Source organism: Callithrix jacchus, chromosome 6 (assembly GCF_049354715.1).
Source record: "Callithrix jacchus isolate 240 chromosome 6, calJac240_pri, whole genome shotgun sequence".
NCBI lineage: Eukaryota > Metazoa > Chordata > Mammalia > Primates > Cebidae > Callithrix > Callithrix jacchus.
Window position 1 is genome coordinate 51,292,721 of NC_133507.1, and position 22,642 is coordinate 51,315,362.

The window sequence follows — 22,642 nt, forward strand, 5'->3', positions numbered from 1 at the left end:
CAAGCAATCCTGCCACCTCAGCCTTCTCAGTAGCTGAGATTACAGTCACATGCCACCACGCCTGGCTAATTTTGTATTTTTTTAGAGAGCGGGTCCCCTGTGCTGCCTAGGCTGATCTCTTCTTGAACTCTAGGGTTCAAGCAATCCTCCTGCCTCAGCCTCCTAAAGTGACAGGATTATAGGTGTGGTGAGCCACCACCCCTGGCCCTAATTTTTAATCTTTAATTTCAAAATGACTATACCTCCTATTGTAGTCTGTTTTGAAAATTCCTTACATGTCATATTTTTGGAGTGGCCATTATTTCTATAAAGATAAAAATGTCCATTTCCCAAAGCCACTGAGATTTATTTAAATTTATTATCAACAAGTTTTAATTTTTTTAATACTGTTGCTTAGTAATCTTAAAACAGCTTTACAAAATTACCAACACATTTTGTTATAACTAAAAAAAAAAAAACCAGTATAAAATATTTCTAATGATTTGTCTTTTGTTCTTAGATTAAGTGTAAACAGTTAACCTGGATGTATAGATTGAGTAGCAGTTACCATATTTTGTTGACTCTAAGAAGCGACTGAAAAAAGCACATTTTCTTGTTTTACTAAGGAAGAAAAAAAGGTTATCAATTACACTATGCCATACAATTTATATCGAGATGCTTCCACTTCCAGAGGTGTTAAAATGTGAAAGATGTGCATCTCAAAATAAATGAAATATGTCATTTAGTCAAGTTCTAAAGACTGCCTATTAAATTTTTCTATTCTTGTCTTTCACATAAATAAGTCATGATTTAGTTAAGCAAAGAAAACTTTATTTCTGCTACACGTAACAACATATTGCTCTAAGGAACAACTACTATGTTCATTTTAGCATTAATGTATGGATTCAAAAATACATGTCAGCAATCCCTGCTTCCCAGACAAAACAATGCTGTACACAGACTATCAGGTATATGAAAAAAAAAAGCTGTCAACTGTCCACAGGGAATGCGTCCAGTCACATTTTCAGTCAGTCAGCTGAGGATTATGTCATTATTTAGTCTTTGTTCTGTAGAAAGAACACAACACAAGTATGAAAATCATCACCTGAAAGGAAACAGCTGTTGTAGTATTCCTAAAATTTTAGGAATTGTTCCTTTATTTCAATATACCCAATGTTATCTGCTTAATCAGAGCCACCCCCAAATAAAACCAAACTTACTCAGAAGCATGATGCAGGTACTGAATTTCTAGAGGGAAAATGTTGTGAATTAATAAAAAATCCAATGCTCTGAAATACTAAAATTTCTATTTTCCTCAAATAGACAATTACATTGTGGTTATCAGACCCATCTCGAAATAGAACTCAACTACTTTCAAAGTTATATCCGAAGATTAGTTCTTCTATTTCCTAGGCATGAATCATTCAATACCAGGCCCATACCTCAGAGACGAAATAAACTAGCCTTCATGAGCTGTGTCTGTAGCCTCTTAAAAATTAATGAAACAAATAAAAAGGTGCACCTACCCAAAAAAACTTGTCACAACCATATAAAATTTGGGAAAGTCTTCCACAGTATTTTATCGAACCTTAAAATAAGATAATATATTTATTTAATACACCAACAAAGAAGAAGCTCATAATGGAGTCCATTGTAAATAGATGATCCGCAGCAAAAATTTTTAAAAAGCCATGCTGCAATTAGAAGAAATTCAAAACCGTGTAGCTAATCGTATCCTATCCAAATAACCATTTCAGTTAACCTGACCCTACTTTATCTCTGCCCTGAATATGTGTAACAGTTCAAAAAAGGGAAACATGATAGATTAACATTTTTATGAACAGCCATGCTGAATATGCAGTTCCTCTAATGTAGGAAATTGGATGAGTTTTAGGGGAAAATGTGGTATTATAAAGCTTAGTTCTCACAGTACCAGCTGGCCATGAGGTAGTTTTATATCATTATACTTTTAGTTTCTGATCATTTGGATGTCATTATTTTAGATAAAAGGACATCTCAAAGGTTTCACTGAAGCTACAAATGTAAGAGTTTTAGCTTAGACCTGAAAAGCCTTTTTTCGTTTTACAAGTTTTGTTGACTCGTCTCTCAACAGCCCTATCAGAAAACTGGGACTCAAAAAGGCAAAGAGGGTCAGGTGCAGTGGTTCACGCATGTAATCCCAGCACTTTGGGAGGCTGAGAAAGGCAGATGGCTTGAGCTCAGGAGTTCAAAACCAGCCTGGGAAACATGGCAAAACCCTGACTCTACCAAAAGCACAAAATAGTAATAATTAGCCGGGCATGGTGGCACATGCCTGTAGTCGCAGCTACTTGGGATGCTGAGGTGGGAGGACTGCTTGAGCCCAGGAGGTAGAAGTAGCAGTAAGCCCAGATTAGGCCACTGCACTCCAGCCTGGGTGACAGAGAGAGATTATGCGTTTTTAATAAAAAAGCCACAGACACCAGCCCAGTCACAGTTAGATGGCTTTTTATTTTAAGCCCAATATTCTCTTTAACATGTAAATACTCATTAGAAAAGGTTCAACCATAAGAGTAATTTATATACTATTCTATACTGAGAAGTCTATATTATTTTCCTTTTTAAGGATAAAGATTTATTGAGTTAAAACAAGAACTGTTTCTTTCCTTTTGTTGAAATATTCACAGATGGAATAAACACCTTTTTTTTTGCATGCTAGAGAATAGCTTGTCCAAATAGAATTCATTCTTAACATTTTATTCATAAACATGAAAAAATGCTTGCTAATTCTTTTTCACTGGCAATTTAATATTTCCAGGATTAAACTGCTAACAATGTATGGTACAATGAGACTGGTTTTGTCACTTAATAAAACATTTAAAAACATTTAAAAATTAGAATTATGGCTGGGTGTGGTGGCTCACACCTATAATCCCAGCACTTTGGGAGGCCAAGGCAGGTGGATCACGAGGTCAAGAGATTGAGACCATCCTGGTCAACAAGATGAAACCCCGTCTCTACTAAAAATACAAAAATTAGCTGGGCATGGTGGTGCACGCCTGTAGTCCCAGCTACTCAGGAGGCTGAGGCAGGAAAATTGCTTTAACCCAGGAGGCGGAGGTTGTGGTGAGCCAAGATCGTGCCATTGCACTCCAGTCTGGGTAACAACAGCGAAACTCCGTCTCAAAAAAAAAAAAATTAGAATTATATGTAATGTGTCCAGTGGGCACTTTCTCTTGTCAAATGCCTTCTATGAAGGAGGGACTAATCACATGACCTGTCCTAGTAAAGGAAAGGTCATCAGAAGTGAGGCCTGGTAGGATTCATTTTCATATGTGCTAGCTCACATAATTGGTCAGAAAGAAAATCTTAAGTGAAAAAAATAAAAGTTTCAAGCCAATAACTTCAACTAAATTCAAAGTGCTTGCCATCTACTACATTTGACCTATTATACACCTAGAAAGCTGGTTTGTGGGAACAGGAAAACAGCTTCCCCTGAAATTCAGAATTATTTTACAGAATAAAAAAAGCCAAACTTTAAAGAATGTTTCCCCAAACTACACAGATATAAACTAATTGTCACAGGAAAAGAAATTATAGTTTGATATTTGAAAACTAATAAATAAAATAGGAAATGAAATTCATATGGCTGTACATATTGTAAATTACAGTAGATAAAGAGTTTTTGGTAAATTGTCAGGTTTTCTTAAAAAACACATATATGCACACAAGAATAATTTCTGAATGTATTGTTTTAATGTACAAACTCACAAATATAAGTCCAGAAAACACCAACGGTTAGGTTCAGAAGGTCCAAAAATGATATATTATATATTGCCTTTTAGACATTTCATTAGAAAAAAGTCAAAACATTATCTTTATAAAAGACTGTCATAAATCACCTCAATTCATAACTCAAGACAAATTCTTCAAGTGAAAGATCTTTAGAAGTATTTTAATTTTTTTTGAAGCAATCTATATTCTAGCATTGGACAATTAAAAAGTTTATGTAAGCACATAGTAAAAAAGTCAAATTCCTAAAATCTAAGATTTCACAAACAAAAAACATTGATTTATCTTTCTAAATTGAAATCTAATTTTATTTGATAGAAGGGCAAAAACATTCTTCTAGTAAATGTCAACAATTTTTAAAGTTTAAATAGTTGCAAAGCTCTTTTAACCGACAACTTCTAAATCACTAAAAAGAAAAGTCCATAATTAAAGTACTTATGCATATTCTTCTTGCTATACTATTTATCAATATGTTTTAAAATTCAGATTAAAAAAGGCTTACCTCAAGAATCAGTAAGTTCTTTGCCGTTTGTTAGATTCTTCTCTTGGCGAATCTGCCAGCATAACTTTAAGTCTCACCCCGTTCAGAATCTTACCATGTAGAGTGGCAATGGCATCATTTGCACTTACTCTATCAGCATACTTGGCATACCCCACATTTTTTCCTGACACAAGGTAAACTTCGATCAGGTTACCAAAGCGGCTGAAACAAAGTGAAAAAATAAGCTACTGAAATTGATAAATACAGCTGCTCAGGTCTAAAATTTGGAGTCCATGCTTGACTCCTTTTTCACCCTTCTCCCCAGATCCGACATCCAACTGTTGTCAATCTTAAACATCTCAGTCAATTCTATTCATTCTTTCAGGTCTCTCTTCTCATTCAGACCATCATCTTTTCCTTAATCTAATTCTTTTTTCACTAGTTTCCTTACCCACTGGGCTTGGCCCTCTTCAATCCATTTTCTACTCTGTCTTCTGAGTGATCTTTCTAAAACCTAAATATGATCATTTACTCCCTAAAAATCCCCTCAGCAGCTCCCCACTGCCTCCAGGGTGACAACAAATTCCTTAATATAGCTCAAGAGCCTTTCTGACATAGTCCTTGGATTCTTTAGTTTCATCTTTCCTAACACTCTCAAATTCCCTATCTAAAAGCTCTTCTTTTACATTCTCTATGGCAGAAATAACCATGCATACCACCAGCTTTCACCTGTAGAAAAATTATTTTTATCCTTCAGGTCTCCACATACACCTTCATTCTTTCAAGGCTTCTCAGAGTTTCTAAGGTAACTGCTCCTCCAATGAATTTCACACATTCCTTATCACACACCAATCACACTGGGTTATAATTTTCTAGTTAGTTATCTGTTTCCTACGTGAGATCAGCTGTAAGAGGACAAGAACTATAAAGTCTTGTCCATTTAATATTTTGCTTATATAATGTCTCTTGTACTTAGCATACACAGTTCCTGCCTTGCACAAAGAGGAAGTTCAAGAAAAAAACTAAATACATCAGTTAAATAACGGTCAAAAAGACTTGAATCATGTCCCTGATTTTTTTTTCCTTTTGAGCCTTAATATACGACCACATTATGTTCCTGATATTTTGTGCAGCTCTTTAACAAGCTTCCTATCTAACTTTCTTGTAAGGCAAATGGGAAAAAGACCTAAAAGAAAAAGTGAAGAAAGAAGTTATGTTAAAAACACAAAAATAAGAAGTTTCCCCCCCTTCTTTTTTGAGACAGAGTTTCGCTCTTGTTGCCCAGGCTGGAGCACAATGGTGTGATCTCAGCTCACTGAAACCTCTGCCACCCAGGTTCAAGCCATTCTCCTGCCTCAGCCTCCCGAGTAAGCTGGGATTACAGGCATGTACCACTACATCTGGCTAATTTTGTATTTTCAGTAGAGATGGGATTTCACTATGTTGGTCAGGCTGGTCTCAAACTCCCAACCTCAGGTGTCTGCCCGCCTCAGCCTCACAAAGTGTTGGGATTACAGATGTGAGCCAGCCAGATCTTCCTTTTATTTTAAATAAAAAGCATTTATATATTTTTCCCTACATTCAAGTATCCTTTACACAATGCGACTTTATAACCCTTAAGGATACAACAATGCACCAACAAAACAGAAGATGCTTAGTTAAAAACACACACACACACACACACACACACACACACACACACAAATAAAAAGGGTCTCCCAGGCTGGAGGCTCACTGCAACCTCGACCTCCCGTGTAAAAGCAATCCTGCCACCACATCCTGAGAAGTAGTTAGGACCACAGGCATGTACCACCATGCTTGTTTAATTCTTGTATTTTTTGTAGAGATGGGGTTTTGCCATTTTGCCCAGGCTGGTCTTGAACTCCTCAGCTCAAGTGATTCCCCCTACCTCAGCCTCCCAAAATATTGGGATCACAGGCATGAGTCACTGGGCCTGGCCCATTTTATGTCTTCAAAACAAAATAGCAGGAAATTCTATATGGAGCCTTAGGATATGTGATTGATAAGTAAGAGAAGAAAATGATCAGAAATTGAAAAAGAAGATATAAATAAGTAGTTTATACTAGGGGAGGGACAGCAAGGGGTGGGGAGTTGGGGAAGGATAACATGGGGAGACATGCCAGATATAGGTGATGGGGAGGAAGGCAGCAAACCATATTGCCATGTAGATAACACTCTTGCATGTTCTTCACATGTACCCCAAAACCTAAAATGCAATAAAAAAAAAAAATATATATATATATATATTTTTAAAAGTAGTTTTTAAAACCACAGAACAAATCCTCTCTACCTGATAGAAGAAAGTAGGGGACGAAGAAAGGTTCTAGATTATGAGAACACTTAAATTACTAGCATAAATAAGTTATAATAAAAATTGTAACTTTCTTACCAGAATATATCTTCTAATACGTCTAAAGGTAAAGGATGAGGATTAAACACAATAAAAAGTCTTTCTTTCACAGGAGTTTCAGGAGGGGCCTTTTTTTTACATGATGGAAGTACAACATCTGTCTGGATTTGAGGCAACTGTGATCCAGAGCTTCCTCCAAATTGCTGTTAACAGGTAGAAAACAAGAAAAGGAAAAAAATGCCCTTTAGGGATTTTTGGCCAAGAGCTAAAGACAGATACTTATCATGGCATCTATGTGGTCTTCCTTTACAGCTCTGAAAATTTTCTTATACAGGTAATCGAAAAAGTACGATTTTTCTTCATATTTATTTTATAGACTATTGATATATTACAAAGATTAAATTCTTACCTACTTACCATAAATTGTTGCTGACTTGGGTTATTCCACACCACTGATGCAAGCTGTGCAGCTACCATCTGTGTTGCCATTTTTCTAAGGAGACTGGAGACAATAACTGATAATTTACAGAAAACTAGAAATATTCAGTCTTTTAACAGTAACTTGTTTTGTGTGATTTTCTCACCTAAGAGGTCAACTGTTTTCTATTTTTATTCTTCAAGTCCTATCGATCATGTACACTCAAAGCTCAGCTTTAGACACTCCTGGAATGGTACTTACTCTGTTGCATTACTTCCATCATCAGTGAAGGAAACACCTATTCGATTCCCAGGAGGGTACTGAAATCCATGTAATTTGTATTTTGCATAAATAGCTGATGCTACATTAAAATACTGAACCACTCCATGACCTAAAATAGAAAATATATAGAAATGAAAAAGGAAAGCAGATTGAGTGCCTAAGGCCTATGTTACAATATAGCTCAAAAATGAAACCATTTAGAACTCTAACATCACACAACTAGTAAATATAGAATCAAATGTATCAGAAAACACAATTCTGATATAAATGTGTGCAACAGGTATATTCCTAGAAAAGGAAGAAATGACTTAGAGAAAAAATGAACATGAAATTTTAAGGAAAATGGAATATTAACATACATTCTGTCTAATAAATTCAATTTTAGGGTACTGGCTTTCTTATATGATACCAATATACTTATGAGTCTAAACTTTTATTCTTTGAAATCTACTCTGAAATATCAAGATTTTCCAACCATACTGTGTAGTGAACAAAATGAGAAGTGATAGTTGAAAAGAATATATACTCATCCTGGCTATCTGCAGCAGTAGGGAAAGTAAAAGTGATTTGAATGAAAAACAAAAAGAGAGCAGATGATCTCAGATCACAAGTCACATATTTTACATTCCTTTGCAGAGATTTCCATCAAAGGGACAAATTCCAATTTAGGAGGGTGATGTTAAAGGGAGGGACAATGTTACAATGCATTCCTTAGAGAGCCCAGGAGCTTGTGACACAACCAAAAGGTTTTCACATTTATAATACAAACCACTGGGGAAACACTTATAATTTATATTCATCTGAAACTCAAGCATCCAATATTTTAATAAAATATTTAATGAAATAAAACACAGAAATCAAATGACCATATAAAGTTAATTCAAATGGGATGCAAACTATATGATGACACCTCTATTAATAAAAAGATGTTCCAATGACACATATATTTCAGACACATCCAACCAGAGAAACAAAACAGAAGGTATAAGAACAAATACATTTCGACATACAAGATAAAAGCGAGGGATCAAAATGAAACAAACACAACTTCATATGCATATAACAAACGTGCCAGGTGTGTCTGTATGAAGGGGGAGTTACCTTAGTCCTGTTGGTCCACAAGACCAAACTCACTTTCCTACTTCTACATAACAGCCATGTCACTCTAAAAGGACTAAATTAAGTATCCTTACAAAACAGGAAGAGATGCCAACCAAGTATGATTTCTCTCTACCGCCCTTCGCTAACAAAGAAAAAAAAAATCTTTAGATTTACTGAGTGCCCTATTACATGCCAGAACTTGAATGAGGTTATTTTACATATATTACCTCTAATTCTTACCTAACCCTGGCAAAGAAGGTATCAATGATCCCATTTTACATATGAGGAAAGAGAGGCTCAGAGAGGATAAGCAAATTGCCAAGGTCTAAAAGCTACATGCCACTGCTGCGATTTGTACCTGATTCTGATGCAAAATGGAATGCCAAACTTTTCCATTAGGCCACAATGCCTCCATTAACAAAGAGCCTTAATAAAATCAAAAGCTTAAAACACAAAGATGGGTTGGCTAATGTTAGATAATGGGTTTAATCAATTAACTAATAAGTTCAAATGGCTGATATGTGAGTCTTGCTTCCACTGAAATTGGAAGAAGCAGAGAGAGAAGGAGGGCATTCAGATACTTGGAATGAAGAGAATGAGGGGTACAAATTTAAGAGAAAGACATCTAGGGATGAATGAGGAGAAAACACTGTGAGTTTCATAACTTTGCCTAGCATTAACCAAAAGAGTACATCGAGACAGAGGCTCTATCCTGAGGATTTTTTTTTTGGTGTGCAACTGGAAATACAGAATGTTATATTTTGTGGGAGTTAAAATATATTTTACAGTGAACTATTTTGTAAAAAGGAGATAAGTTCCAGGGCTTTGTTTATTAAGGTATCACCATAATTTGAAGTCTAAAGTAGGGAAAAAGGAAAGATAAAATTCCTGTCACACGAGCAGTATCTGACATAAAAGTCCTACTAGAGAAAAGCCATTTTAACAAAACTCTGTGTATGTATATATTTTAATATGAACATTATCTTACCATAATTTGAATAAGGATCTCGTTGAACTTCACAATATTCCAATCCTGGTACTATATCAAAAATGCTGAAAAGCTGTTCTTCAGTGAAAGGAACTCTTGATACAACTGACAAGCGTTTGGAGATTGCTTCCTGGCCTCGGCTGTCATTCTTGTCAAAACTTGAAAATTCAGATTGTTCTCCAACAATATAAAAAAAAGTAAATCTTTAGATTTCTACATAGCCAACAATTCACTTAACATCTTAAATACTAGAAAACAAAGAGTCCTTTGTACTGAATAAAGGCCCTGTATTTTGTAGTATGCTTCTGGTCATCAGCACTACCGATGGGACCAATGACAAGAAAACAAACAACTCTTCCCCCTTGCCCTACCTTTAATGAAGAAATATAAGCAGAAATGCATAGTCTAATTTCACAGAAATAAGTTTAGTATGCAAAACTGAAAAATACAGCAAGAATTTTACTTGAAAGTTTATGTCAACTAACATTCATAGGCCTCACTTTCATCACCCATTTTCCCTTTTTCTATTATAGCTTCTTCTACTTTTGCCATTCCTCTCCTTTCTGTAGCCCTAATTTTAAAGCAGCAGTAGTTCTGGGACAAATTTTTAGGACTCATACTGAGAGGATATCTATATATGTCTTTTTTTTTTTTGAGACGGAGTTTCACTCTTGTTACCCAGGCTGGAGTGCAATGGCGCGATCTCGGCTCACTGCAACCTCCGCCTCCTGGGTTCAGGCAATTCTCCTGCCTCAGCCTCCTGAATAGCCGGGATTACAGGCACGTGCCACCATGCCCAGCTAATTTTTTGTATTTTTTAGTAGAGACGGGGTTTCACCATGTTGACCAGGATGGTCTCGATCTCTTGATCGCGTGATCCACCTGCCTCAGCCTCCCAAAGTGCTGGGATTACAGGCTTGAGCCACCGCGCCCAGCCCCCTATATATGTCTTTTTAAGTTTTTGGTCAGCTGCATAGAGGCAGAAGCTCACCCTAAAAAGTGACAGTGATATGTGGCAGTGGCAATAGTTTATAATATGAGAATGAGTAACTAATCAGAGAAAACTATAATTAGAAATCAGTTAAACAAAATAAGTGTTAAATATTAAGAACCTTAGGAGTTATAAGCCACTTTTTAGAAATAAAGAGCTACATTTAAGATATTTATTCACTAGGTGAAATTTAGTGAATAAGATATTCATTCACTAGGTGTTATTAGATGACTAATAACAGAGTATTTTTTAAAACCCAAATTAGATGGCATATACTACATTATACTATTAAAGTAAAGGTAGCCTACTTACCAAATGGAAACATATTTACTCTAGGTTCATGTCCCAAAGCCTCTTGCCTCATATTACTATAATAATCTTGTTCAGAGGATTCAGAGGCTTTATTTTTAGGTTCAGCCAAGATTGCTCTAAAACCTGAAAGAAATCCATGAATTTCAAGTTTCATAGCAAACTTAACATACCTGCAAATATATTTGATTGCTAGTGCCTGACTCAGGTTTATAAATATAATTGTACAAAGTAAAACGTATACAATGGCCATCTCCACCAGACCTACTTCTTTGCTTTCTGGAAGACAGTAAAGAGTAAATGAGAAATAGCAAGTATCCCAAATTATGGATCAATGTAGACATGAAAGATCAACAATCCTATGCTATCCCTTCCAATCTCCCCCATTACAGATAACAGCATCATTCATTTGCCTAAATTCCTCAACATCAAAATCCTGCAGGGCTTCTTCATATTTAACCTGTCACCAAGATTCTTCCTTTAAAATGCACACACTCGGAATATGCTATCTTCCACTCTAACTTCCCTGCCTCTGTTTTTAATCTAGATTCTCTTCAATTAATTAAAACAGTCCTTTAACTGTTTTTTTCCTTCTGGATCAAGGGTTCTTAACTAGGTGTCCCAAGGATGAGCTTCAAAAGGTGGGAAGGTTCCAGGAACCTCTGAAACTTTAAACAAAATGCTTATTGTGCATTTATGTGTACATGGAGGGTTCAGTTTTCTTCACATTATTCGGTGGCTTAAAAAAGGATAAAGTCAGCCAGTTTGAATTCTTCTCTGGAAATCTGTGTGGTTAAACTGTTCTTTCTTTAATCATTCTAAACAATCTACAAAAGAATCCTAAACTGGACTAACCTTGAACTTTCCTTAACCTCCCATATATGGTTCCAATGTACCTAGTTAACTGTGTCTCAAAATGTCTCAACAGAAATACTGTGCTTTACTCAGACAGCTGCCTTCATGGCACTAAGCAAGACATGTTTACTCCTGGCTTTGTGCCTCTGCTAGCACTGCTGTCATCTTCTGTCCTGCCTACTCAACACCAGACATAAGTCCTACCCTCTCCGCATGTGTTCCCATGCTCATCCAGCACATTTGTTTTTCACCATTGATAGACTCTACCATATACTTACAAACATTTTTTCATTTGGCAAATTCTTATTGAGTCTACTACAAATGGCAGTTACTTTTATAGAGAGCTTAATAAATCTTTATTGAGGGCCTAATATTGTACTAGATACTTGGAGTGACAGACAAAAAAGACATACTTCTTGCTTTCAAAGAGCCTTCAAAAAAAAGTTCTTCCATTATTCCTTATTTGTTTTTTTGCCTATTAGATCTTGGCTACTCAATATAGCTATAAATTCCTTAAATGCTAAGGCTGCCATATACTTCATCTGTATCCCTCCACTTAGCATACTGATGAGTATACCACAGGTACTCAATTAGTACTAGCTAAATGAGAATTTAGAAGGATCTAAGAGAAAATTTTGGTATGTACCTTAGGGATATCTAAGAATTCTACTGATTAACAGTAATTCTTTCCAGTACACATAGATTTTTATAATGTCCTAACATCCTGTAATTTAATTATTCCACATCTAATTTCTAAAGGTCAATATACTTAACTAGAAGTATACCAAGAAAGAATGTTCTCCATGACTTCTTTAAAATTCTTATGCTTTATATATACAGCAACATCAGAAGATCAAATTCATGTCACACTAGCTTGAAATTAACCCTAGCTATATTAATTACTTATGTTAGCACGTCTTATAAATCTTATTTTTAACCTATATGTTTATTAGTTATACTGTATACTCTTTGGGGTGTAGATCAAATATAAACAAATATAAAGATATTTTAAAAACCCTGAAAAGGTAAGTCAATTTTTAATACTTAAAATTCTAAAATACATGAAAAAAACCCCAAATCCTCTGCAAATAATAACCAAAGTATACATTTCACTAACTTAAAGTAGTTGCTCTTATTTCAAGGTAGTGCCTCAATGAATGTTTAATCATAGCCCCAAGGTATTTTTCATCCTTGGACTGCATGTATTCAAATACCTACTACTAAAATTACATTACCAGATCTGGTTATTAGCAAAAACCAGTATTAAATTCAGTTATTTAGAATAATCAGAATTTTTTACAGAAGTTTTTAAGAATGTTAAACAAACACATCCTTACTTCGATCACAGTTTTCTATTGCTTGGGCAGCTTGTGATGGTTTTAAGTATCGTACGTAGCCCAAACCTTTACTTTCTCCAGTGACTTTATTCTTAATAATGCTGCAATACTCGATATCTCCATACACCTAAGAGAGTTAAAAGACATTATCTTAGGGGACTTGAAATTAATTGAACAGAGTACTACTGAACCAAAAATTTGTATGTGACCCTTGCATGCAAAGAAGTAAGCAGTATAAAATATCTGCATATTTTATACTGCTTATTTCAGAGATGAGGAAGCTGGGGTTTAGAGAAATCAGAGGGACAAAGCCACAGAAAAAAAAGTAAGAATCTGTACATGGTCCAGATACCTCCAAAATCTTGCTCAAAAGTGGTTAAGAGCCAGAGCTCTGGAATTAAACTTTCTAGATTGAAATTCTGGATCACCCTCTTATTAATTAGGCAGTTTATTTATTCTCTCTGTACCTACCTCTTTATCTATTAAAAGAAACAAACAGTAGTATCCACCTCACAGGGTTGTTTAAGGGTTAACTGAAGTAAAATATGTGAAGTGCTTACATGGGGCTTAAAACATACTAAACACTCAAAGAACATTAGCTATAACTACTTGTCTGTCTTCTAACAGGAGCATAAATGATTGTGTATTCTTTAGAAGGACAGCTTTTCAAAGGATATCTTTAAAATACACTGGTTCACTCAGAAAGTTACTATTCTGAGAAACATGCAGTAGTGTTTACTTTTAATGTAAATGAATATGAAATATAAACCATTAATATTTATTTTACAAATTCTTAAGTAATTAATTAGCAACTTAATTACTATACATTAAAGTGTCATACTTGTTCATTCAGGAAACGATAAACATTTATAAATATTTAAGGTAAAAAACATTTTTCTTATTACTGGAGAAAGCATGAATACACATTTTTGGTATTTGTTATTTTTGAAGTATTTTTCTGAATTCTCAATTGGGATAGCAGAGGAAGTTCAAAAATTACTTTTTACTGCTTATTTTCTTTCTTGCTTTTTGCCACCCAATTCATGGAAGGACTAGTAGAAAAAAGATGAAAAACTACAACTCAAAACAATTTAAAAATTGCTTTTTAATAATTCTTGTGAAAGCTTATCATTGCATAAGTTAATGGCTAAAAAGACTTAAAATGATCTTTGAATTTCATTTATATAGGTCAGAGCTGTACTTAGTTTTCTTCTTTATATGTAACTCCTTCTAAGGACCAATTTTAGGATGAAAATTCTTCAAAGAACAAGACTTTCTGTGAATGAGTAGTACCATATCAACACACCATAGGCCTGTTACAAATACTAGACAACACAGTTCACACACTCAGGCCTGCCTGATTCACCTCCACATGCCAGGCAATAGAGGGGAGTGATAAGAGAGTGCTTTGAAATTTTAAAGACCAAGAACAGGCTCCAGACTCCGAGAGTCTGGGTTTAAAATCACAGCTCTACCACCTACTAGCTGTGACTTTACTTAAAAGTCTTTGAGCTTTGTACTTCATTTCTGTGACTCTCTACTGTCACAATAAAGCAGGGGAAGACTACAATTACTACTTTTCAGATTTTATATAATCTGTAATTTTAAAAACTAATTTATGCTAGGTTTAATATTTAAAGAGTAGATTGAAAATTATGAAAAGTTACGTAATTCCCCATGACTACTCTACTGACCTTATTCAAACAACACTTCAGATTTAGTACCAACACAACCTATGTAGGACTGTGAGTTATCACATATGCTAACTGGTTAGAAAACATAAGTACCTTAAATTTTTCCCGCAGATCTTCTTCTGTGTAGGACTTTGGTATCATAACAAAGATTCTTGTAAGTTCTTCGTCTTCAACATCTCGGTGACTTCCAGATGATCGGGACTGAGCAATGAAAACCTAAGAAACAAACAAAACCCCAAAAATAATGTTATTTTCCCACTTCTTAAATTTTTTCAAAAGCAATTTTTATTGCAATGAGTTTTGTGTTTTTTTGTTTTGAGATGGGGTCTTGCTCTGCCACCTAGGCTGGAGTGTAGTGGTGTGATCATGGCTCACTGCAGTCTCAATGATCTAGGCTCAAGTAATCCTCCCACCTCAGACTCCCAAGTAGCTAGGGCCACAGGCACACCCCACCATGCCCAGCTAATTTTTTATTATTTGTAGAGATGAGGTCTTGCTATGTTGCCCAGGATGGTCATGAACTGCTGGGCTCAAGTGATCCTCCCACTCTGACCTTCCAAAGTGCTGGGATTATAGGTGTGAGCCACTGCGCTGGGACTGCAATGACTTTTTTATATGAGATAATACCAATCTCTGCATTGTGTTTTTCCCAAACATATTTCTACTTTTGCATTTTTTTTAGCTAGAGCAATTTGAAAAAATGAAATACAATTAATTAAAACACCATAAAGAAGGGCCCTTCCGTTGTTTGTTTCTTTTTCCTTTAAAGGGGGCTCTATATCTTGCTGTCTGATCTACTGCTGGTAAAGGGGGTTCTGTATCATTCAAGCATGAGAAAACTGGAACCTACGAAATTCCAGAGTAGGTGGCAGCAACTAAGAAAACCATAACTTTAGAGACATATCCCTACATAGTCTACTTCTAGTTATTCCTTCAATAAATCTAAACTATGTCAAGCACTGTATGAGTACAGTATTCAGTAACCAAGAAATGGCCTACTAGAAAGTCTTGCAGCTGATACCAGTAATAAATGGTAAATAGGGAAATACAAATAGGGAAACTTTAAGTATATGCAAAGACACTAGAGAAAAAAAAAGAACCTCAGGTAAGATGAGACTGGAAGTGCCATCAGAGCACAAATTTTTAAATTTCAGAGGACTGAGATGTTTCAAATCTCTGATACAGGAGTCAGTCTATATGTAGAACATATGTAAAATAATTAACCTCCTCATGGTAGATTTCTCCCGTTAATTTTTACTTTCATAGACTATGGGTGTTCATACGCTCTAGATAAGAATCATTCTTGAAAAACTAAAGCCAAGAACTTTTTCTTCTATTTTCTAGGTTTCCCCCTTTCTACCAGATAACATAGCTAGTCACAGAATAACTTTTACTTGGACAATATTTTCTGACTGAGGACTTATAGGGTCCTGTGAGTCCCTCTCTACAGATGTGGGGACGAGAAACAGTGAAAATAAAGACACAAGACACAGAGATAGAGAAAAGAGAGTTTGGGCCCAGCCATCCACTGCCAACCAAAGTACAGAGTCTGGCAGTGGCCCCGAGTGCCTGGACACTCTGACTTTTATTGAGTACAAAGCAGGGGGCAGGATAGGTAGGGTGAGGTAATGGTGGTCAGTGATAGGGTCAGGTAAATCACATGTCCTGGAAACGGGCTCAGGATTTTCAAGAAGCCGAGGCAAGGAGAAAACCTAACTTTTTTCATATTTGTCAAGAATATCAGGGATGTTAACATTTATGTTACTATTACTAATTCTTATCTTAAAGAGAGGAACCAAGTGCAGAAGCGGAACATGAAAGTAGACATGGAACGTGACCACTGAAGCACAGCATCACATAGAGACAATTAAGCCCCTGGATGACCGGGGGCCTCCCTGATAGCTGCCAGGGCTACCACAAGGGCTTGGAAGAGCGGAGTTTTCTCCTAACTCCCCCGAGGAAGGAGATGTCTCAGCCATTTTGGACATCTCCTTCCCTAGCTGGTTAAACAGTGGGCACTTTCACAGCGCTGGCGCTGCTGCATAGCCGAGGCGCCCTCCAGCAGCCCTTATGCGGGCGTGAAGGAGGGCTTAGAGCATCTTGCCTCAGGGTCACTTCTTTCCCAATGCCACTTCAGTTCCATACTTCATGACCTGAGACTTACTAATAAAATTAAAGATTATATGATTGTATAAATGTATATATTTATGATTACATGTGAATAGTTATGTGATTATTATAGGAATAACTATGTAACTATCGCTAATTCTTTTTTAATTCAATATTTATATGAGAACAGACTGAGGTCTCAGACTCTCGCCTTGGCTCTTGTGGGGTTTCTCCCCAACAAGGCCTGGTATGATAATATTCTTGTCTTATAGATCCTTTGTAACTTTGCAAAGCAAAGTACATGAGAATATTGAAGCTGAATTAATTTAACTGGAACTGCTGAAAACAACACAACCGTGTTCCAGTGGAAGATGGTTCAAGCTGCAGCAACTGAATGAAACTAGGCTGTCAGGGTGTGGTGGGTCACAACTGAAACGGGAGGCTGAAAATGGGAGGATCACTTGAGTCCAGGAGCTTGAGACCTGCCTAGGCAACAAAGTGAGACCCTGTCTCTACAAAAAATTAAAAAATTGCCCAGGCACTGTGGCTCACGCCTGTAATCCCAGCACTTTGGGAGGCCAAGGCAGGTGGATCACCTCAGGTCAGGAGTTCGAGACCAGCCTGATGACCAACACAGTGAAACCCTGTCTCTATGAAAAATACAAAAATTAGCTAGTCATGGTGGTGGGCACCTGTAATCCCAGCTACTCCTGAGGCTGGAGAATTGCTTGAACCTGGGAGGTGGAAGCTGCAATGAGCTGAGATCACGCCACTGCACTCCAGCCTGGGCAACAAGAGCGAAACTCCATCTAAAACAAACAAACAAAAATTAGCTGGGCATGGTGGTGCATGTCTGCAGTCCCAGCTACTCAGGAGGGTGGCTGAGGTAAGAGGACTGCCTGAGCCTGGAAGGTGGAGGCTGTAGTGAACTGTGATCAAGCCACTGCACTCTAGCGAAACAAACTCTGGCTAAAACGGAATAGTCAAAAGCGTGAAAAACAAAATTGTAAAGTTTAATTCTTTTTGGGGACAAGAACTTTAATTTCTCTGTGGTGAAAAGAAAGGGTACATTTCAGTGTTGGGCCTTTAATTTCTCTTGTAGATATTCATCAGGGGAAGGTGGTCCATCTGTTTCAAATATGGCACTTTTTTGGTCAGTGGCCATGTTATACTAAAAATATAAAAACCCTCTCCACTAAAGTCATAATTGGACAGCAATGAAATTCATCAGTCTAGTACAGGGGTCATCAAACTACAACTCCATTTTTGGTATAGCCCACAATGAAAGAACTGTTTTTACAGTTTTTAAGAACTATAAAAACAGAGAAGAATATGTGACAGAGACTGTATGTGGCCCACAAAGCCTAAAATGTTTACTAGCCAGCCCTTTACAGAAAAAGTTTGCCAACTCCTGATCCTGTATGCTAGAGCCCTACAATTAATTTTGTTGCTGTACTATTCTGACACACTTCGTAGAAGTGTGGAGAAGTGGGAGGGATTGTTTACTGTGTTGTTGGTATATTCCCAGGCTCCTCTTTTGTGGATGGAGCAAGACCTCCAGAGACTGAAATATCTCTGAGTCCTTTTTTTTATATATAAGTCCATATTAATACCATTCTCAATTTGGAAAACATTTTTTTTTAATTGAGAAAATATTTTTTTGTGCAAAGTACCAGCAGAATAACATACACAGCAACTACTTACATGGGGCAGATGAAGGGTACAATTTAAGCAATTGGCAGATTCTCAGGATTGAGTCCTGATTTGAGGTCACAGAGAGTAAGCAGTGACATCTTGGCTACTACCGATCAATAACAAGGGCTTACTGTGTGCGAGGCAGTGTGCTAAAAGCATAGATTAACTCAACCCTCAAAATGACCCTTCCTGCCATGTGTCATTATGTCAACGATTTGGCACTTCTTAAGGCAGTTTCCTTTGGTCTGCTTTCAAAGAAAAGTTGGAGTAACAGAAAGAGTCAAGAACCAAATACATACTATTGACACTTTGAGAAACAGAGCTCATTTAAAATAATTTTCAAAATCACAAAATGTGATGAATATGTAAAGTGGCCATTTTATACACCTGCACTTAAGTATTATATACATGCATTCTTTCATCTGGTACTGGGAAAACGTCCAACACCAGAGGCCTCTAGTTTAAAGTACTTTCGTCAAGTTGTCACGCCTCATCTCTACTTGAGGAAAAGTAGAGTTTTTCTGTTTTTCATATATGGAAATTCTGGGCATCTGAGAAAGGAAGGTGAGAAAAGTCCTCGAAGTAGGCTAGGACGAGTTTCGCAGTGAACTCAAGAGCTGGTGGATGAGTAAGGGCAAGGGAGCGGGGAGGCCCAGCCACTGCTGCTCTGCCACCGGTGGCCGCGGCTGCCGGGTCCGTTCTCGGGGGCAAACGTTCTCTCCGCATCCCGTCTCCTCCCTTCCCTGCAACCCGGCGCAGCCTCGTGGGAGGGGAGCCTCTCCTCAAAGCCGCCCCCTCCCCACGCCAGGTGCTGCCTAGTCAGCTGCTGGGAATGGACGTCCCACCTCTCCCTCACCCCCGCAGAGCAGCAGGTGAAGGGAGGTCAGAAAGGCCCACCCCCTCCCCCGAGGGCACACCGACCCCGGCACCCGCACCTTGATGGGCTTGGTGTCGTTGGGGCCGAGGCACTGGCCATGCATCTCCTCCATGGCCCTGCAGGCCTGTGAGCTGCGGGCGAACTTGACGAAGGCAATGCCCTTGGACTCTTTGGTGTGCTTGTCCCGCACCACCCAGATGTCCTGGATGTCGCCAAAAGGCGAGAAGCGCTCCCTCAGCACCGACTCGGGCGTGTACTTGCTGATCACAAGGAAGATGCGGCTGTTGGGCGGTTCGTCCAGGCTGTCCACGCCCGGTCGGAAGCCCCCGCCTGTGGCAGAGCTGCCAGCTTCGTCCATGGTGCACCACCCGAACGCAGGGGCCTCGGTACTCTTTGCTTCGCCGGTATCCGCCACCGCGGCTGTCTCACAGCGAGCCTTTACGGATTCATAGCTCCACTTCCGGGAGAGAGAGGAGTCCGGCTCCTGGCGCTGTCCAGCCGCGCAGGATGAGGGCTTCCGGGGAGCGGCCTGCAGTGCCCCCTGGCGACGCGGGGGACTCTGACCCAGTCTAAGTCTCCAATTCCACTGAATCCAGGCCCAAGTATCAGTTGTGCAGTCGTTCCCCGCAGGCAAATCTGTGCTGCCTAGTGCGCAGGTTTTCCCAACGCTGGCTTTACCCCACCCCTAAGGCCAAGGATTCTTCCCAGTGTTAAAGAAAATATTACTCATGACACTAGTTAGAGATGGTACAGTAAGGCCAACTTTATTCAAAGGGAGCCATGGTGATAGGGCCAGGGACAGCTGCAATGGGGTCTTGCAGTGGGAGAGAGAGAGATTGGACTGAATTTTGACTCTAATAAGGACAAGTTTATAACAAAGAAGCTGGGTGGGAGGTCAGTGGATGGAAAATTACTAAGAGGAAATATCAGGGTTAAGGAGGATTCTGGCTAAACCAACTGGACAGGATACTTCCTGAAGGCAGGCCAAGGTGATTAATATGGATAGTGGTCAGATACCAAGAATGAGGATTTTCACTACACTGATTCAGCAGGTTCTTGCTCAACCTGGATGCTACAAGGACTGAAAGCCCAAGATCATGCCTAGTCACACAGAGGACTCAGAGGAGCCTAACTAAGTTTTGGTCAAAGTGGAGAGTCCGTTCTCACCATCTTGGTCATAAGCTCAATAGATGGTCACTATAGGACAGAGTTCAAACTATAGAGCCTTAAAGTTGAAAGGAAGATTTGAGATCATTCAATTGCAGCCTCATTTGTTAGAAATGAGGAAGCTGAGTCCTATAGCATAGCCAAAGTAATAGAGATACAAGTACAGCCAAAACCAGCACTAACTCCATCTGTTGATTTACTCAACTTCTACAAGCACCCCTGAGATGGAGGGCAGCGAGGGTGGACTGCTCAGCTGTGGAAATACGAGAAATCATAGAGCGCAAGCAAAATGGGGAATGCCTTCTTGTTAACAGGTGAGGTCAGAGGAGAGGTCAGAAATCCAGCAGAAATCCAGAAACAAGGCCTGGATTTAGCAGTGGCATTGGAATGCAGGGAAAGGAATAAATCCCTAAGTGGACCAAGAGCAGAGTTCTTCAAATGAACAGGTCCTGGGTGCTAAGACCTAAGTTGCTATGAAGTCAACCAGATAAATACTTATTGTACTCCAACTATGTGCCAGGCTCTGTGTCAGGAGCTAGATATATAATGAGGAAGAGGAAAGACATGCCCTGAGGGCTTGTTTTTCCCCACTGTGGAAATCTTACATGTAAATATATAATGCAAGCTAGTGTCAGATTGTGTTACATGGTTTTGTTACTGAATTGTGCGAGCTTGGACAAGTTACTTAATACTTGCAGCTTTGGTTTCCTTAACTGTAAAATGGAAATAATATTACCTACCAAATGGGTAATAAATAATATTATTTTATGGTTGAATTAATTAAGCTTGATAGTCACCCAATAGCTACCCGGGAGTGTGGCTATCGAGTTTAATTAATTCACCCATTCATTTAATCAGTAAATATTTTTGACTCTCTACTATGTGTTAGGCACTGTGGTATACTGAAGGGATGCAGTACTGAACAAAATAATCATTATCCTTCCCCTGCAGAGTTAATCATTTAGCCTTACATAGTTATGCTTATATGAGATAATATATATGGAGCTCAAAACAGTTTAGAGATCAAATGAGATAATATTTGTATAATGGCACAATTGAGATTAATTTTCTTGTTCCCTTTGACTATGGTATCCACTCCCCAACCCTTGATATTGTACAGTTGTGTGATGGTTACTGAGAGTCGGGGATTGTGGGTTGTCACTTTGGATGTAGCACTAACAAGATTTTTATAATTTCTCCTTGTATTACATTTCATATCTGTAAAATGAAGGATCTGTTTACCATGAGGCTGAGCAACTCTAAGAAGCATCTTTTCTTAACTTTCCATTTCCCTTTATCTTATGCACAATAATCAAGGTAAAAGAAAATAATTTGATAGTGTAATAATTTTATTGATGAGAGGAAGTACAAAGATTCTGAGCAATACTATTTGCACACCAGTGCCATCTAGTGGAAAATGTGTAATTTTCTTAAATTGCCCTGACTGAGCAATCTCCGTTCTTCGTGAAATAAGATTGGTGTCCTGAAAATTTTAGTCCGTTATTGAGAGTAGTTATTTATTTATTTTTTTTCAAAGAGAAGACACACGATTGCATAAAACAAAACCAGGAATGCAAATATTGGGCAATGCCAGGAAAGCAAAATTTCTTTCCTATTCAAGTTTGTGAAACACAACATATTCAAGGAAAATCAGAAGTTTACTTATAAATTTCAAAATATAGTAAATATATTTTTTCATGACTTCTGTATTTATTTTAAACAGATTTATTGAGATACAATTCTTCTTTTTTTTTTTTTGGTTAAGGGATGGGGTCTCACTCTGTTGCCCAGGGCAGTCTTGAACTGACCTTAAGTTACTCTCTGCCTCCCAAGTAACTAGGATTACAGGTGAGACCCACCACACCCAGCAAGATCTAATTTTTATATCATACAGTTCACTCATTTGATGTATTCAATTAAATCATTTTTAGTACATTCACAGTATTTTGCAAGGATCGTCACAATCAGTTTTAGAACATTTCATCACTCAATGACCAAATTGTTAATTTCAAATCATACAACTTTTGAACCTGAATTACGTGTCACTAAAACACCTAAAAATCTCTGAGGTTTGAAAGAGTAATTTTTAGTTAGTCTGCTTAGTAGGAAAAAATGTGCTGGGCATTTGCAGATTAAATTTTTTTCAAGGCTTTAGAACATTTAGCTTTATAAGTCACTGTTATTAGAATGTGCACATGTTTGTTTCACATGAAATTT

The 22,642-nt window shown here is 37.8% G+C and overlaps 1 protein-coding gene across 5 annotated transcripts; it reads right to left on the reverse strand.

The window, feature by feature from the left end:
• Positions 1–788: 788 nt before the first annotated feature.
• On the reverse strand, positions 789–19,723 carry RBM45 (RNA binding motif protein 45). Of its 5 annotated transcripts, XR_013518859.1 has the most exons (12): positions 19,317–19,723; positions 14,671–14,793; positions 12,884–13,010; positions 10,695–10,817; positions 9,392–9,568; positions 7,282–7,411; positions 7,020–7,104; positions 6,642–6,805; positions 4,253–4,453; positions 1,506–1,567; positions 1,200–1,227; positions 789–1,046 (listed from the first exon to the last, which is right to left on the reverse strand). XR_013518859.1 is itself a non-coding variant. In XM_035304446.3 (11 exons), the coding sequence occupies exons 1-9, from the start codon at positions 19,614–19,616 to the stop codon at positions 4,261–4,263; spliced, it is 1,422 nt and encodes a 473-aa protein (XP_035160337.1). In that variant the 5' UTR covers positions 19,617–19,723; the 3' UTR covers positions 789–1,046; positions 1,200–1,227; positions 4,253–4,260. The 5 variants fall into 5 exon arrangements, 4 of the variants coding, with proteins under 4 accessions (XP_035160337.1, XP_002749320.2, XP_078183467.1 ...); XM_035304446.3 differs by lacking the exon at positions 1,506–1,567; XM_002749274.7 differs by lacking the exons at positions 1,200–1,227; positions 1,506–1,567.
• Between the last annotated feature and the right edge of the window lie 2,919 nt (positions 19,724–22,642).

Excerpts from the sequence above, each read along its gene's own strand:
- RBM45 (XM_002749274.7), bottom strand. The coding sequence starts at position 19,616 with ATGGACGAAGCTGGCAGCTCTGCCACAGGCGGGGGCTTCCGACCGGGC. Across the intron at positions 13,011-14,670 it reads ATCTGCGGGAAAAATTTAAG|GTGTATGGAGATATCGAGTA; the intron begins GTACTTATGTTT and ends TAACTCTCTTAG. Across the intron at positions 7,412-9,391 it reads AGATCCTTATTCAAATTATG|GTCATGGAGTGGTTCAGTAT; the intron begins GTAAGATAATGT and ends TTTCTATTTTAG.